Source organism: Suricata suricatta, chromosome 1 (genome assembly GCF_006229205.1).
Source record: "Suricata suricatta isolate VVHF042 chromosome 1, meerkat_22Aug2017_6uvM2_HiC, whole genome shotgun sequence".
NCBI lineage: Eukaryota > Metazoa > Chordata > Mammalia > Carnivora > Herpestidae > Suricata > Suricata suricatta.
The window spans coordinates 81,496,233-81,512,709 of NC_043700.1; the positions used below are offsets into that span (position 1 = coordinate 81,496,233).

At 46.1% G+C, this 16,477-nt stretch overlaps 2 protein-coding genes across 4 annotated transcripts in view; one reads left to right on the plus strand and one right to left on the minus strand.

The window, feature by feature from the left end:
- Positions 1 to 3,560, plus strand: part of MAML3 (mastermind like transcriptional coactivator 3) — a 404,763-nt gene extending 401,203 nt beyond the window's left edge. For both annotated transcript variants that reach the window (XM_029940811.1, XM_029940814.1), the window contains exon 5: positions 1 to 3,560. In XM_029940811.1, coding sequence (XP_029796671.1) covers positions 1 to 998 — 998 coding nt within the window. In that variant the 3' untranslated portion in view covers positions 999 to 3,560.
- MGST2 (microsomal glutathione S-transferase 2) overlaps positions 3,548 to 16,477 on the minus strand; it is a 26,679-nt gene continuing 13,749 nt past the window's right edge. For both annotated transcript variants that reach the window (XM_029940819.1, XM_029940817.1), the window contains 3 exons: positions 8,343 to 8,413; positions 5,097 to 5,178; positions 3,548 to 4,365 (listed from right to left, as the gene is read on the minus strand). In XM_029940819.1, the coding sequence (XP_029796679.1) occupies positions 4,236 to 4,365; positions 5,097 to 5,178; positions 8,343 to 8,413 (283 nt within the window). In that variant the 3' untranslated portion in view covers positions 3,548 to 4,235. The remainder of the gene's footprint in view (positions 4,366 to 5,096; positions 5,179 to 8,342; positions 8,414 to 16,477) is intronic.

Sequence of the window (16,477 nt, forward strand, 5' to 3'; positions counted from 1 at the left end):
GTTCTCCCCAGGATATAGCAGCCGTGAGAAGCCAAGCCGCCCTCCAGAGCATTCGAACATCGCGGTTGATGGCACAGAACGCAGGCATGATGGGAATGGGCCCCTCCCAGAACCCAGGGACAATGGCCACGGCAGCAGCCCAGTCGGAGATGGGACTGGCCCCTTATGGCAACACACCTACCAGCCAACCAGGAATGTACAGTATGAGCCCAGGAATGACCCAAATGTTGCAGCACCCAAACCAAAGTGGCATGAGCATCGCACACAGCCAAACCCAGGGGCCCAGGCAGCCCACCTCTGGGCAGGGGGTTGGCATGGTGAGTGGTTTTGGTCAGAGCATGCTGGTGAACTCGGCCATCACCCAGCAGCACCAGCAGATGAAGGGGCCGGTGAGCCAAGCCCTGCCGAGGCCCCAGGGCCCGCCGAGGCTGCAGGGGCTCATGGGCGCCGTCCAGCAGGGAACGCAGAGCTGGCCACAGAGCCGCTTACAGGGGATGCCTGGGAGGACTAGTGGAGAACTGGGCTCGTTCAACAACGGTGTGAGCTACCCACTTCAGGCTGGCCAGCCGAGGCTGCCCAAGCAGCACTTCCCGCAGGGACTGGGCCAGGTTGTGGATGCCAACACGGGCACCGTGAGAACCCTCAATCCAGCTGCCATGGGTCGGCAGATGATGCCAGCGCTCCCCGGGCAGCAAGGCAGCGGCCAGGCCAGGCCGATGGTCATGTCTGGCCTAAGCCAGGGGGTGCCTGGCATGCCGGCGTTCAGCCAGCCCCCCGCACAGCAGCAGATGCCCAGCGGCAGCTTTGCCCCGAGTGGCCAGAGCCAGGCCTATGAGAGGAACCCCCCTCAGGACATATCATACAGTTACAGCGCCGAGGCCTCGGGGGCCTCCTTCCCTGGCCTCTCGGACAGTGCGGACCTCGTGGACTCCATCATCAAAGGTGGGCCAGGGGATGAGTGGATGCAGGAGCTCGATGAGTTGTTTGGGAACCCCTAGTCAAGAGGCGCCCCAAGAGCCACAATGCTAGTGCTGAGAGCCTAAAACGTGAAAGAGAAACAGGATGTTGAGCCATCCCTGTTTCTCGTATTTTTGACCCACGGAAACTGAGCAAAACTGCAGCTGGCTCATGGTGAAAGATCCAGGTGCCGATCCACAGCCCCGCTGGGCCTCGTTTCACCTGATTTTCACACAGCAATCAAGACAACACGCCATGCAGGTCCCTGCTGCAAGAGAGGGAGACCCACTGGAGGCGGGTGGGGAATACAGACGTGACGCCCCTCTGCCCGGCGCTCCCTGTGACCGCCCGGCCCAGGGAGAGCTGCTCCAGCCCGACACCCTGCTGCCTGGGGTGGGGTGCCCGTCAGCCCCTCCTGGCCCAGCTCCGGAGACCGCGGAGCCCGCAGAGCCCGGGGCCGGGGAGAGTCCTACAGAGGCTGCTGGATGGTGGCACAGGCCGAGAGCACAGGTCAGAAGTGCGCTGAACTCTGGCTGGAAAGAGCTGTCAGGCGTCAAGACATGCTACTGTGTTTGGAGGGTAGACACGAAGAACAGTGAGATGTCACAAGGAGACGACAAAGGATCTCACAAGCCTGTCTGCTGCCCCGTGATGACCCTCAGGAATTTTAGAGGCGTTGCTGTTAGCTGCCTCTCAAGGAAAGCCAAATGAGCCCGGAGCAGGGTCTGTCCGGCAGTCCTGGGGGAGGCAGCCCTCTGCTGGTGACCGTGGTGGCCGTCACTCGGGGCAGTTGGGCTGGAGCCTCCTGGGGCCTCGGTTCGATGCTGATACACCCAGGCAGTTCACATCTACTTCTGCTGGCCACGGGGTGGGGAGACCCCGACTGGATGCTGTGTCTGCCAGTGCGGCCGTCTTTCCCCACGCCCCTCTCTGGCCTTGTTCCTTCTGGCCTCCACCCCATCCTGCCCTTTGCTTTTCCTTGCAGACTATTCAAGAATAAATGAAGCTTTTGTCTTTAGGGGGCCTGGGCAGAATCAAAATAAATGCAAGAACATAGACCATGCCTGAAACGCAAAGGCAACACTGGAGTTTTCTTTCTCTGACATGTAGTCGAGTGGATATTCTCTGCCCGGAACTGAGCAGGCCCCTCTGATGTTCGACGGTGGTTTTATAGGAGTCACACCTGATACTTCTGGGACACCCTGGGAGGAATGGCCCAAAGGTCCCTGACTTGGGAGCCACCAAAACCCTGGAGGCTTTGCTCTCAAACTGGCCTTGCCTTTAATCCTACTTACTGGAAAGACAAATCTAAAACACTGAGAGACGAGGAACTGAAAATTCAGTTTCCCCACCATATGCATTTTGATGATAAAAAGAAGGAAGATAGTAGAATTCCTTCCACATGGGCAAAGGAATCCACTTGGAATGTCCTGTACAGCCTTCCTCTTTGTAAATCACTCCAATCTGCCCTAAGCGGAGTCTGTTGGAAGGGATGAGACTCTGCCTCTTACCAGAAGGCTTGTCTCTTCAGTCCTTGCCGCTGTTCCCACTGTCCCGTTTCAGAGGCCATGTGGCATGATTACTGTCCAAGTAAGAGCGGCGTGTGCCTCTCGCCCACCACCCGCCCGCTCCGCACGCGCACACACACCTCGCTGCCCCACGCGTGGGCCCGGGCCGTCGGGGGCTGGACTGGCTGGACTCAGAGGGGGCTCCTGCGAAGGGGGCTCGAATGGGAAGCTGGGGGCCAAGGATAGAGACTCGGCAGGCAGGCAAATACTGCCCTTGGTTGCTCGCCACGTCCCGAGGTGGTAGATCGCCTGAGCAAGGGGCAGGATGGAGAGCCGGACAGGGGCCATACCCCCCCCTTCCCACCCACGAAGAGGTGGTGGCAGGTGACCGTAAGCTCCTTGCCGGGGGAGGGGACACCACCAGGGGAATTCTTGAGTGGAAACAGATAAAAACCAAAAACAAACAGACAAAGTAAACAAACAAGACAGAAAACATAATTACCTTTTTCTGAAAGGTACAGGAAACAAATATCTAAGCAACGATGAGAAACTGGAGGTGGCTGATGGAGAGAAGGGGGGCCTCCGTTATCTTTGAAAAGCTTCCTCCAAATGCTTAGTACTGGGACCAACTAAATAGAGACGTAGATTTTATTAAGGTCCTTTTGTTTTTGTTTTTGTTTTTGTTTTTCCTACGGTGCTGATGTATATGTAATGTCTAAAAAAGTTATTTGTAAATAAGTTTTTACAATACTGCAGATATCACTGGGTCTACTATCTGTAAAAAAATATACATATAAATATATATATACTGTTTGTTTAAAATAGAGTATTTTTATTTCATTCCTTAACTCATCATCACAGCAGTGGTATCGCACTTCAGATGACATCTAATGACTAATTTGTACTGTACGACCTACGGCAACTTGCTCCATTTTATTCAGATTTTTCTAGTTTTCTGTTTTTACTTTGTACATTGAGCATTGCTTATTTCCTTTTAAGAATTATGTACAGAACTCTGAAATGTAGAAATGAAGTGATGTTGACATACCACTTTTAAAGAAAAGAAAACAAATAAAAGACCATTATCTGAATCAATCCCAAGTGTAGTTTATTTCAGTGTTGTCACGGGATCACCAGCCTTAATTAAACAGATATTCTTATGCCTCGGTTTTAATTGATTAACTGCAGTTCTTGTCTCAAAATTCTTGATACCATTAACAGTGGAGATCAATCATTCCCGGTCCTTTCAATTCAACCGCACAACTAAAATTTTCTAAATTTGCACCCCAAGAGATACAGCAAAGGGAAGAGAAGAAAGCCAGCTTTGAAAGGAACATACTGAAGTCCATTTGTGGATTCAGCACCATAACAGTTCCCTCTCTATCTGCCCCTTCCCCACTTGTACGCTTTTTCTCTCTCTCAAAAATAAGACAAACATTAAAAGAGAGAGAGAGGTAGTTTCAGAGGCAGGTGATGGCGGTGGCCCCAAGAAAGCCCAGCACGTGGTAGGCTGCTCTCTGCCCTGTCGGTCATGACTTGAGTGCACACATCCCAAACCCGGGCTCTGCGCGCAGGCACTGACGACGCGGGGACACGCTGCGGGAGCAGACTGCGCTTCTTAAACAGGCAACGTGTTCTCTAACGGGTATGTTCCTACAAAGCCATTTCAAGGAAAACAAAAGAAAGACTTTTTAAAAATTAAGTGGTCCCATATAACTTTCGGGGTGGAAACACCTTCTGCAAGCATTTGGGCAAAGGGAGGGGGGAACATTAGAAGTGTCTCAGTTTCTTGGCGACATTGAGGTCCAGGTATTCATCCAGAAAGCTGTTTGCAATCCCCAAGGCGCCCAGGACTGTTAGCAAGGCCAGAACCCCCAGACTCAGCCGGAACCCGATGACCCTGCAGGGTGGACAGGAGGCAGAGAGGCAATAAGGAGTTACAGTGAGGAAAGGAGGCAATGTGGACACCGCCCAGAACTTCCATGTCTTTGCCGTTTGAAAATTTTGATTCACTGCATAAATTAAAGGGGATGTCCAGGCATGGAGGTTAAATGGCTCCTTTGAACATTCAAAGGACTATCAAGACCGGGCCAGATTATTTCCTTTGCAACTTTTTGGAGATAGTGCACAATTTTTGCAAGGATTTAAACTGTGGTGGCTTGAGACGCCACAGTGGCTCAGTCAGTTAAGCATTCGACTTTGGCTCAGGTCATGGTCTCGCAGCTTGTGGGGTCAAGCCCCGCGTTGGCTCTGTGCTGACAGCTCAGAGCCTGGAGCCTGCTTCAGATTCTGTGTCTTCCTCTCTCTCTGTCCCTCCCCCACCTGCTCTCTGTCTCTCTCTCTCTCTCTCTGTCTCTCTCTCTCTCTCTCTCAAAAATAAATCAGCATTAAAAGAAAATTTTAAAAATTTTAAGTGTGGCGGCCACAAGCGCACATTCAGTGCACAGTGTGTACTTGATGTTCCTGCCACGCACCCAGTAGCACGCGGCCTGGTGCAAACGGTCCCGAGCAGCACAAGGGACTTTCGCAAACACAACCGTCAGGGCTGCTAATTCTCTCAGGAACAGGAGGCTAATTCAAGCTCCATCCTGCGACTTCTGCTTAAACCCCCAATCCTTAGGTTCTGCTTACCTTTTTTTAATTGCTTCTGAATATCCCCAGAAATAGTGGTGACGGGCATATATGTACACCAGACCTAGACAGGTAGCAAAAACTATAGAGAAAAAATAGAGATGATACAGGCTCTCAAAATGCAGTATGAAAACTGAAGGAAAAAAAACCTCACAAATGTGTATGAATCCAAGATATGTACAGGTCTCTGACAATTCAATCATGAAAGGAAAACAAATTAATTTTTTTAATGGGCAAAATATCTGAATAGACAATTCATACAGGAAGATAAACAAATGTACCAATAAGCACATGCGAGTTTTTCCAGTGTTCAACATCATCCAATATCAGCAACCTACTTCTTAAAACCACAAATAGAAGCGCATGTGGGCAGCTTAGTCATTTAAGTGTCTGACTTTGGCTTTGGCTTTGCATCGGACTGTATGCTGACAGCTTGGAACCCAGAACCTGCTTCGGATTCTGTGTCTCCCTCTCTCTCTGCCCCTCCCTTGCTCATGCTCTATCTCTCTCAAAAATAGATAAACATTTAAAAAATTTAAAAGCAAAAACAAAAAACCCACAATTAAATGACACCACTGCATACCCACTAGAATGGCTAAAATTTAAACAACACAACACCACAAAATGTTGGTGATACTGGAATCCCCACACATTATTGGTGGGAGTACAGCCGCTTTGGGAAAAGGTCTGGCAGTTACTTATGAAGCTAAATATGCTTTTCATCCTGCAATTCCATTCCTATATATTTACCCAAATGAAATGAAAGCACATTTCCATAAAAAGACTTATACAGAAGGCTCATTGCAGCTTTATTCATAATAGCCTAAATTTGGAAAGAACCCAGACACCTACCAACAGTGGAACGGAGAACCACATGGAGATGATCGTACTACGGAATACCACTCAGCAGTGAAAAGACACAGATACTTCCAACAAAATGGTGAGTCTCAACATACTGCTCAGTGAATGAAGCACTGCACTTGTATGATTCCAATTACGTAAAGTTCGAGGATGAACGAAACTAAACTATGAGGAAAGACCCCAGAACAGTGTTTGTCTGAAAGTGCCTGATGAGGGGGAGCATAAAACTTTCCGGGTGGTTGTCACGTCCCGCATCTTGATGGTTATACACGTGTTAAAACTCATTGAATGATACACGTAGGATTTGTGCATTTCACCACACAGTATATCAATTTTACCTGAAAGAGATGTTAAGTGTGGCATGATCTATCATCTGGTCTAACAGAAAATATCACTATCTCCCCTACAGTCAGGGACCCTCACTCTCTTCCTCAGCACCCAATGGATGCAAATCGCCAGAGCCCTCTTACACACGTGGAGTCTATCTGTGAGCTCTGATATCCTGGATAAGATTGACTATTAGATCACAAACATTTTCTTTAGTTTCAACGCTATACCAGGTATTATTCTAAGGATCGAGGTGAGCAGTAAAATGGATACAAGCTTCCTACCTTTATGGAGTTTATCAGCAGACAGACAACAAGGAAAAAAGTTAGAACACCACAGACTTGAAAGCATCGAGAAGGAAATGAAGTAGGATGGATGGGACAGTGTGGGGGAGGGAAAGGGGGGCAGAGGAGGTCACCTATAGAAAGGGGTCAGGGAAGGCCTCCCTGAAGGGGGGATGTGTACGTGGGGGCTGTGGGTAGGAAGGAGGGAGCCAAGCAAAGAGCTGAAGAGAGAGGGCCGCGTGGCATGTGAGGGAGGAAGTGGAGAGAGCCTGAGCAGGCTACAGGTAAGCCCCCCATCTAATGACTTGACGCCCACGAAGCCAATGAGAACTATTTAGGGCAATTAATAGGCAACTTAACTTTTCATGAAAGAGAACGAAAAGAAAATTATGACAGAAAACCCTTTTCTGACGGGGGGGCCTCATTCAGCCCATTTCAGTGAGACCCAAAGGGTCAAGTAGCAGAGACTTAGCACCTTTCCTATTAGTTGCTAGGGCAGTCTTATCTGACAGGGACAACTGCCTTCATTCATGCCCTGAGGGGCCAAGAATGTGAGTAGGAATAAAGTTAAGAAATCCTCCTCTAGAGGACATTTTATTTGAAGTTGCTCAGTTGACAGTAAAAAGTGTAAGAAGACAATGATGGTGTTGCCTTTGAAAGCAACCAGACTTGGGTTTATTGAAATCTCAGCAATCAAGTGTCAGACCCAAATGAGGCAATAAGAAAGCAAAAGAGACTGGGTTTCTCCGACTAATAAAGAAACGGGCAGAGTTTGAGTTAAGCCTTCAGCTCGCCAGGGATATCCGAGGCCACGCAGGAAGTGGATGTCTGTAGAGTTGCTACTTACAAGAGCACGACATCCTCGTGAACTCAAGAAAATACACCTGGCGTATTGGGAAACCTCTAATAGACCCTGTCTGTACTTGAAAGCCAATCTTCTCCTACATTGATAAATGGTAAGCTGGGCACATTATCTGTGCCTCAGTTTCCTCGTCTGTAAAGTAGAATACGTATACAAATTTAAAACAGGAGTCCCCGAGTAGCTCAGCTGGTTAAGCATCTGACTCTTGATTTTGGCTCCTGTTCTGATCTCAGGATCGTGAGATCAAACCCCACATTGGACTCTGCACTGGGCATGGAGCCTGCTAAGATTTCTTCTCTCGACCTCTCTCTCTCCCTCCACTCTCTCTCAAATAAATAAATAAATAAATAAAAATACATTAAAATTATTTTTTAATTTAAAACAGTTCCCAGCACATAGTAAGAGCTCAATCGGTAATAGCTATAATAATTAGGGTGAATTGTTGCAGGTAAACTAGAATTAAGGAATCAGAGTTGAAGACAAAACTCCTGTTGTTTTCATCTGGGAGTCCCCAGCATATAGTTTGTTTCAACTTTTTTTTAATTACTGAATTAAATTGAAATGAAGAGAGACAAAGTGTGAACAGGGGAGGGGCAGAGAGAGACAGAGACACAGAATCCAAAGTAGGCTCCAGGCTCTGAGCTGTCAGCACAGAGCCTGATGCGGGGCTCGAACTCACAAACCATGAGATCATGATCTGAGCCGAAGTCAGACGCTTAGCCGACTAAGCCACCCCGGCGCCCCCAAATTAACTTATCTTTAGAATAAGTGCTCTTTGATACAAACAGACCTGGCTTATTTTGTTTAAAACAGTTTCTAGTATCAGAAGATGTATGGTCCTATGTCTGTTCCCTAATGGTTCTACAAATCACAGTCGTCATTAGAACACAGTTGACCGTATTCCAAAATTACCTTGATTGAAATACCATCCAGCCATCCACAATGTAATCAGAAATATGGGGTAAAACTCCACACAGTTTTGTCTGCAGGAAAAAATAAAGACACGGGTTATATTATGAGAAAACTATACAAAGCAAAGCAAAGCATTAAGCTTTCATCTGGAGGTGAATGTCTAATCTCTTCTTATCAAAATATGTAAGAATTACATGAAAAGCTTAGATGTCTTTTCACGTAAAATGAATCTTCCAAGGTAAGACTGAAACATTGTTTAAATCTCAGATCAGGGCTGAGAATCACTCTCTTACAGGTATGCCACCAGGAGTAAGGAGTTCTAGTTTTTTCCAAAAGACAGACCTTGAGATGGTCCTGATTCTAAGGCTAAAATTCATTCTGTATCTTATCTAAAGAACCCAGAAAATAATGCAATTTATGTTAATCAGATTTCTCCCCAAAATTCCTGCTGAGTTACTCAGCAGTTAAAAAATGGTTTTAGGGGCGCCTGGGTGGCTCAGTCGGTTGGGTGTCGGACTTCGACTCAGGTCATGATCTCATGGTTTGTGGGTTTGAGCCCCGCGTCAGACTCTGTGCTGACTGCTAGCTCAGAGCCTGGAGCATGTCTTCAGGTCCTGTGACTCCTCCTCTCTCTGACCCTCCCCTGCTCAAGCTCGCTCGCTCTCTCTCTCTCTCTCTCTCTCTCTCAAAAATAAATAAAACATTAAAAAAAAATTTTTTAATGGTTTTAAATAATTTCTGGAAAATCTTCTGAAGTCAATGAGTATTTTTCCAGTCCCATTTCATGGAAGACCAAACTAAGTCCTGAGAGCACAAGTTGACTGATACCTTACAGAGAGTCAAAGGAACTATGTCATCTCCTGATTCCAAAGCTCGTCCTAATGTCAAGTCAAATTGCCTCTATTCATAGAAGAGGTGGATGTAAATTTTGATACTATTTTAAGCAAAAAGGAATCGTTCTCTGGGAACTCTAATTCATCTGCATCTAGCAAAGGGAAAGATGAATTATATTCATCCTATCCATGCTACGCCTTCAAGTGATCTTGGTTAGGTTGGCTGTGCTCCTTGCTGACAATATCACAACCAGGAGGAACTTTAATGTAATTCGTAATGAGGTCTCGTGTTGATCCTGATGGAAGCAGCATAATTAAACAGAATTAGAAATGATAACACATTGTTCCTTAAAGTTTGAGTATTTAAAGTTATGAGGCAATTGACCTAGAAATAGTTGATACCAGCTCTTAAAGACCTGCATCTTCTAGCTGAGGTCACCATGAGTGGCTAGGTTGTTGTTTTGCTTTTGCTACCAAGATGGCGACATAGGTGGCTCCTGAGCTTCCCACCTCCCATGGATATGCTGATCGCACAGCCACACAGAGCAATTCCCTCTGAAAGAGATCCTGAAACCAGCTGTGGCTGTGAAACCTACCATGCAGGCAAGGAGAAAATACCCACAGTGAAATAGGTAGGAAAGACAGAGACACACTTCCGCCAGAAACCCCACCCCCAGCACAGCGCCATATCACCAAGGGGGAGTCCTTGACTCCTAGCTTCTGCGGAGGACCACACATAGAGCACTCTGACTTTTAAGACTTCCACTTGAGGGCTGGGTCCCCAAAACACTTAGCTCTGAAAGCTAATGGGGCTTGCATCCACCGGATTTCGGGGAGGATTCCAGCAGGACAGTGGCACAATCCCTCTCTAAAATGCCTACCAGCAGGGGCTGCGTCCCTGTCCCTGTGCACATCCCCCTGGGGTTAGGAAGTAACCCGAAAGATAAGGGGAGCAGATAACCCAGAGGATAGGGGGAGAAGGTGCTGAGTTCCTGGGTGAACAGGGGTGATTAGAAGCCATTGAGATTCAAGCAACGGTGTAAATGTAATGACATTTATGCTCCTTGAGGGCAGAGCCTGGACTATTTGGGCAGTTCAGCACCCAAGAGTCCCTTTGTCCCCTAGGAGCAGTTAGTCATTGTTAGTCTAAGACCTCGGGTCTTAGCTGTGCTCATTCTCCTTCACCCCCACCCCCACCCTTTTGCTGACCTGCCTTAAGCCCTGGTCCCTGTGAAATGAGGCTTTGTTCATTTCTTAATATCATCTAACAGATTGAAAATAATTCTCTGATGGCTAGCCCTGGGGCCCTGCTATTTGCGGATGGTCTTCTCTGCAGCTGCCTGCTGTGAAGACCAGGTATTACTTGGCCTTGAAATACCTTGCATCCCATTCTCTCTGCTCATTAGGACCCCTTCCACCCCTCCTCCAGCAGGCAACTCTGTCTTTCTGCCCCCGCAGTCAAGTGTCTCATGCCTGGATACGTCCCAAGACAGCTGTTCACAGTGAGTTGTCCACAAACATTGTTTAACTCAAGGGGACCAAACCCTGAAAATCTGTTCTTAACAATCCTATCAGTGACTTATTACAGTTACGTTGACAAGAAAACCAAAATAAGAATAATTTCTGGAATCCTCTGGACATGAAGGCAGATAGAGTCTGTCCTCTTACTGTAGGAGATCCTCAGGAAAAAATCTCCAAATGGGCCAGAAAACAGCTGGCAGCCGCTGTGTCCATTTCCCTTTATGTGGGAGGAGAGGGTCTAGCTGATTATGAGCACTGATGGACTGTCCCTGTTCCTGCATGTCCACACCGAGGGAAGCAAGTCTATCTACCCATTCCCTGGTGAGAGCCCTCTTTGCTCAGTAATCTTGTGTTCTTTTGATATTTAAACTTACCATAAAATGATTAGGGAGAAGCTTCTCCTTTGGGATAAGTGTCACCAGGTGCCTCAAATTTGACCCAGGGACAATAAGAGAGAGAGGCAGCTAGAAAGACATTAGGGTGATGAATCATCCTAGTTTGCCCCAGACTGAGCAGATTTTGAGAACATGGGACTTTGAACTTTATAACCAAGCCAGTCCCCAGAAGTTGTCTTGGTCTGCCAAGAACGGAGAGTGCCCTGGGACACAGCACTTGGAAGGCTAAAACCAGGAAAGCCCCAGGCAAACTGAAAAGAGCTATTCCCCCTAAAGAATGACCTGAAGGAACCTGTGGAGATCGAATAATTCAGGCTGCTGGAATCCCTCGTGGATCATCCCCAACCCAACTCCAAGGGATCCTGGAGCTCAGGACATGTAGCCGCCACAAGGTCCCACTTAGACCCGAGGGCTGGCAGTAGCCAGGGCAGTCCCAAACTAAGCACCATTTGACCCCGTCTCAGTCATTAAGTGTGCTGCTAAGCCCAGCTCATTTTGGAAAAAGGAATCACATTTTGGCCAGACAGCCAAATCTAGCAGTTCTAAAATGCTAGTCTCCGGTTGTTTTTGATTGTATAGTTCTTGTGGTTGCATAACCCCATATATTTTTTAAAAAGTCCGACTGTACAACAAAGATAGTATGAAGTTAGGTGCTGCCCGGCCTCCTGGGATTTGGGCGGGGCTACTTCTTGCCAATGGAAAGAGAGAGTGAAATGCGTCCCTTCTGAGCCAAATGGTCAAGAAGCTTGGGTGCCCAGCTCCCTTCCCCCACACCTAGTTGGGTGGAGAGAGAACTCTGAGGACGTGGGTGGGGACAGACCCCTGAGATGGACAGAGCTTAGGCCTCGAATTGACCATAGGGAGGGCCACTCAATCAGGACGACTCACACAGGACACTACATGACCAGAATGTAGACGTCCATCATGTTAAACCACTGGGATTATAGAGTTGATCCATTTAACAAGGCAAATACAATCAACTGGAAAAGTGTATCATATACACTACAAAACACACACATAGAAATTAAACAATGAGGTTTTAAGAGCAAATCTAAATAGAAGCTCCAAAATTTAGTCACACTCACAGCAGATTACTTAGTTCACCCTCAGCATGTACATGTAATTTGGGAGACCTCTGACCTAAAATGCTTGTGAATATCTCTGCTATTTTGGTAGATTTAAGCGCACAACAGGACACCATGACTTGCAATCTTGTTCATAGAAAATCCAAACCATGCGCTGAAAGGAAAAACCTTCGTTAACTATAGTACACTTCTAATGCTATGACATCTTTTAAAAAAAATAAAAACAGACGAAGCAACTTAAAGCAGACTTCTTAGGAGGTTTTCCGCTTTCAAGTTTTTGTTTGCTCATTTTTCTTTCTCTTTCTGTTTGGGTGACTCAGTCTGAAGCCGGGAGCTGCACCCCGCCATGAACGGCTCGCGCTATTAACAGATGACCCAGCCCCGGTCTGCTGCCTTGTGACCCTGCAAAGTCTTTTCAATTATTACCCTGGCAGAGGGTCAGAGCAACAGGTTAATATGCTCAGAAAAGGCTCGTGGAGGAAAGGTGCTGAAGTTAATCTTTCTATATAGATTTGTAACTATCTAAATTGCTCCTTGCCAAGCAACCCTCATGTGGGATCACCAGAGGACGTTCGCCACTGATGGCAGGAGGGCAGGAAACTAACCACCACTGCAGAGCCACTAATAAGCAAGGGATGAGCAGATGAGGGAGTGTGGCTCATAGCTCAGCAGAGTTCCTGCTGCTCCTCGTCCCCCCACTACCAGGGGCTCGCCCAGCAAGTGTGCCGAGCAACTTGGTGTTGGCATGAATCTTTGTGTCCTTCAAAATTCGTATGTTGGAGGTCTAACCTCTAGTGTGGCTGTGGGTGGAGTAACGAAGTCATTAAGGCTAAAAGGAGGTCAGAAGTGTGGGACTCTGATCTAACAGGATTGGTGTCCTTATAAGAAGAGACACCAGAGAAGGCAGCCATCTGTGAGCTGAGAGAAGAGAGCTCTCAGCAGAAATCCAAGCAGCTGGGACCTTGATCTTAGATCAAGGTCATGATCGCCCAGCCTCCAGAAGCGTGAGAAAACAAACTGTGTTGTTTAAGCCACCCAATCTGTGTTATTTTGTTACAGCAGCCCAAGCTGACTAATACAGGCAGTTTGTGGAGGAAGATGAAGAATCATCTAGAGTCCTTGTCTGGCCTTGGGGGTCCCTGGCCCTTTCTAATTCAGTGGATAAATATCTAAGATGGCTACACTTGTAAGAGAAAATGGAGATGTGTTTACCATCTCTCTTTTATTTAACCTACAACTTGTTATTGCAATAACCTGTTACAAAAGTAGGTGACTCACATTACCATAATCCCAGTGTTGCAGAATACCTGAAAATTTTTCTTTGCGAATTTTCCTTTCTCCATAGGTTTTAGACATATGTTAGAGTCATGAGTTTTAATTTCAAAATTTCAGGATTTGAATTCAAAATGACTATAAAAAGTAAGTGAAAAAGCAACCATAACAACAGCAACAAAATTTACAGCTCTAGCAGAGTAAGACGAGAGTAATGTTTCTAAAGAGCACTCAGATTCATGATGATTGGGTTTACTTGTGACAGGCTGATTCTGGAACAGGAAATGAGTAATTCCATTTTAAACAAATAGGGATGCATTTAAAGCACTAAATAAGAGGGCATGGGTTTGAACCCCGCCTTGGGCTCTGTGCTGATGGCTCAGAGCATGGAGCCTGCTTCCGATTCTGCGTCTTACTCTCTCTGCTTTACCCCCACTCCACTCTGTCTCTCTGTCTCTCAAAAATAAATAAACATTAAAGAAAATTTTTAGAGAACTAAGTAAGAGGAAGTTCTTCTATCTTACCCAGCACTAATGAAATCATTGTTGGGACACTGCTCATACTTGTAGGCTTCAGGTTTAGAAATAATATAGAAAATTTTAGTCTAAAGAGAGCATCCAAATTTTTTTCATAATTGAAGGGGGAAAAGCTGAAGCATTATTACTACCTAGCCTCAAAATATAGAAGATGAAAGATAATGAAGATAATGATCCCCAACTGTATGAGAAAGAGTGGGGTCATTAGCAGCTCTTCTTCTCTTCCAGTGAGAATAGAATCAGAGGGAATGTTCTGAAATTGCCACAAGATCAAGGTATTACTTGGATCTACTTTTTAGATTTATAAAAGCCTTCAATCTAAAAGGATCAAGGTACTCAAATTAGACCAGATAGAATTTTCTGAGCTTAGCAATAACAAGGAGGAATGGCCCTTGTTGAAACTATAGTTGCTTTGTTCACAACTTTAAAAATATATTCTGTCAAAAGACTGCAAAACTCTAGAGAGAGTCATGTCTAAGGCCCTCCTGCAGGAAGGGAAGAGCAAGTGGATGGGGGACTCTAAAGAAGAGGCCCTGGGACCAGTAACATGGGTAACCTGGGCTCCAGAATCATCATCTCTGCTTGGCAAACGAATATCCAACCTGAGGTGACATTGAGACAAGAAATAGGTACTTCCAGGGCAGTGAGAGGGACCTTGAAGTGATTGTTATAAGACGTCAGGTTCCACTTAGGGACAGGATTAGCCCTAACACCAGGCTTCTTGGCCATACTTAGGGAAAAGCAGCAGGAAAAAAGAGTAGAGGAAAAGACAGCAATTCTGGGATAGCCAAGATTGTAAGACTTTCAAGGGAGGCTGAAGGACTCAGTGCTTTGGTCCAGAAGAGCCAGAAAAGAAAGTACATTTTCTCTCAGGGATTTGCAAAGCCCAAGGAAGCCTACCCTTGAAGATAAGAATAGCCAAGTAGGCTTGGGAATGACCCGGTTATCCCATGGGATCCTGTCCTAACTACTCAGATAAAATCAAAATGGCTTCACTAGCAATGAATTTAATCTGATTTGACCTGATTTACCTAAACTGTAGAACCTACAGCAAGAACTTGGGCTAGTGCTGTGGAATATCTAAGAAGAAATTCAGGGAAGTGAGTAGGGCCATCCCCACTCACCATTCAGAGAAACCAGGACAATTACTACTGTACTCTTGAAGGTATTTATGACTCCAGATTCACTCACTCTGCCCCAGTTGTTAGCTATTATTTTTTAATCCTTCTTCATTCTGCCATGGTTAATCAAACAGAACAAACAATACACTTCTAACAAGAAAATTAGGTTTGTATGTATTTTTTATAAACAGAATTTTAAGAGAAATATTTGGAAATGATGCCCAGCTATAGAAGAGAAGGGAGACAGCAATAAGTTGAAAGAAATCAAATATGTGGAAAGTATAAGAACAAACAGAACCAGAAGTGGCCTGAGGATTTGGCATGTGGAAGCCCAACGCTCCCCAACGGAATGTTCCCACATGACAGAAGACAAAGTGGGAAGATGTGGAATTTCCTCCTGTGATGATTTTTATAAATAGAACAGTGTCTCCCAAACTTCAAGCATTAATACATCACTGTCAACATTTTAACATCTCCGTATACCACTTACTATCTTTCTATAAATCAACTATGTTGTCCCCTTAAATTAGAGAGAACGCAATTTTATGGGTGAAAAAAGAATATCACTTTCTAAATAAGGAATAAGTAAAAAATAAATCTTATGAGAACAAAATTTGCCAAGTTCTCATTAGATGCTGTTGATTGCTGAAGACTCTGAGCAGAAACCCTCCCTCTGTCGAACAGGAGGATGGATGTTCTAGAAGTGTCCAGAACACATCACGGGGACTCTCTGCTAAATGTGACAGATGGAACCTATGTTTATTTCTTCTCCCTCCTGAACCCTCACTAAAATACCAGGAAAGAGGAAAAAATAGATACAAAATCAAGAAGAAGGAGAATGGGAGTAGTCACAGCAGGGGAAGAGAGACGTTAGCAAATTTCTGAAGAAGGACAGCACTCACAGGAAGGGCAGCTCAACTGACAGGGCACAGAGAGATGAAGCCTAAGATTCCAGGGAGGCCTAACACACCGCTTATCCCAGAGCCCAGGACGCTTGGGAACTGGGGGCACTAGGTATCCATGAGGCCAAAGGCTAAAACGGAAGGACTGGCTGACAGACTAGAATGAGTGCTTTAGCTCTCCTCCACCTCTGATCCCCACGCCTACTACCCCATCTCAGGAGGTGGGAGGTCTGTTGTTTGGAGAACCCAAATCTGAGAATCTCGTGGGGTCCAGGAACAATAAGGGGTGGGGATAAAATCTTGTACTGAAAACCACGTGATTCTACACACTAAATAGTGGAAGAACCTACCTTCATCCACCTGCCACACTTTCAGGTTTCCAGATGTGAGACCTATTTCCCCTTCCTCCTCCCTCATCCCATCCTTGCCTTCCCCCACAGGGGGATTAAGGGTTTTCTCTAGAGAAACCA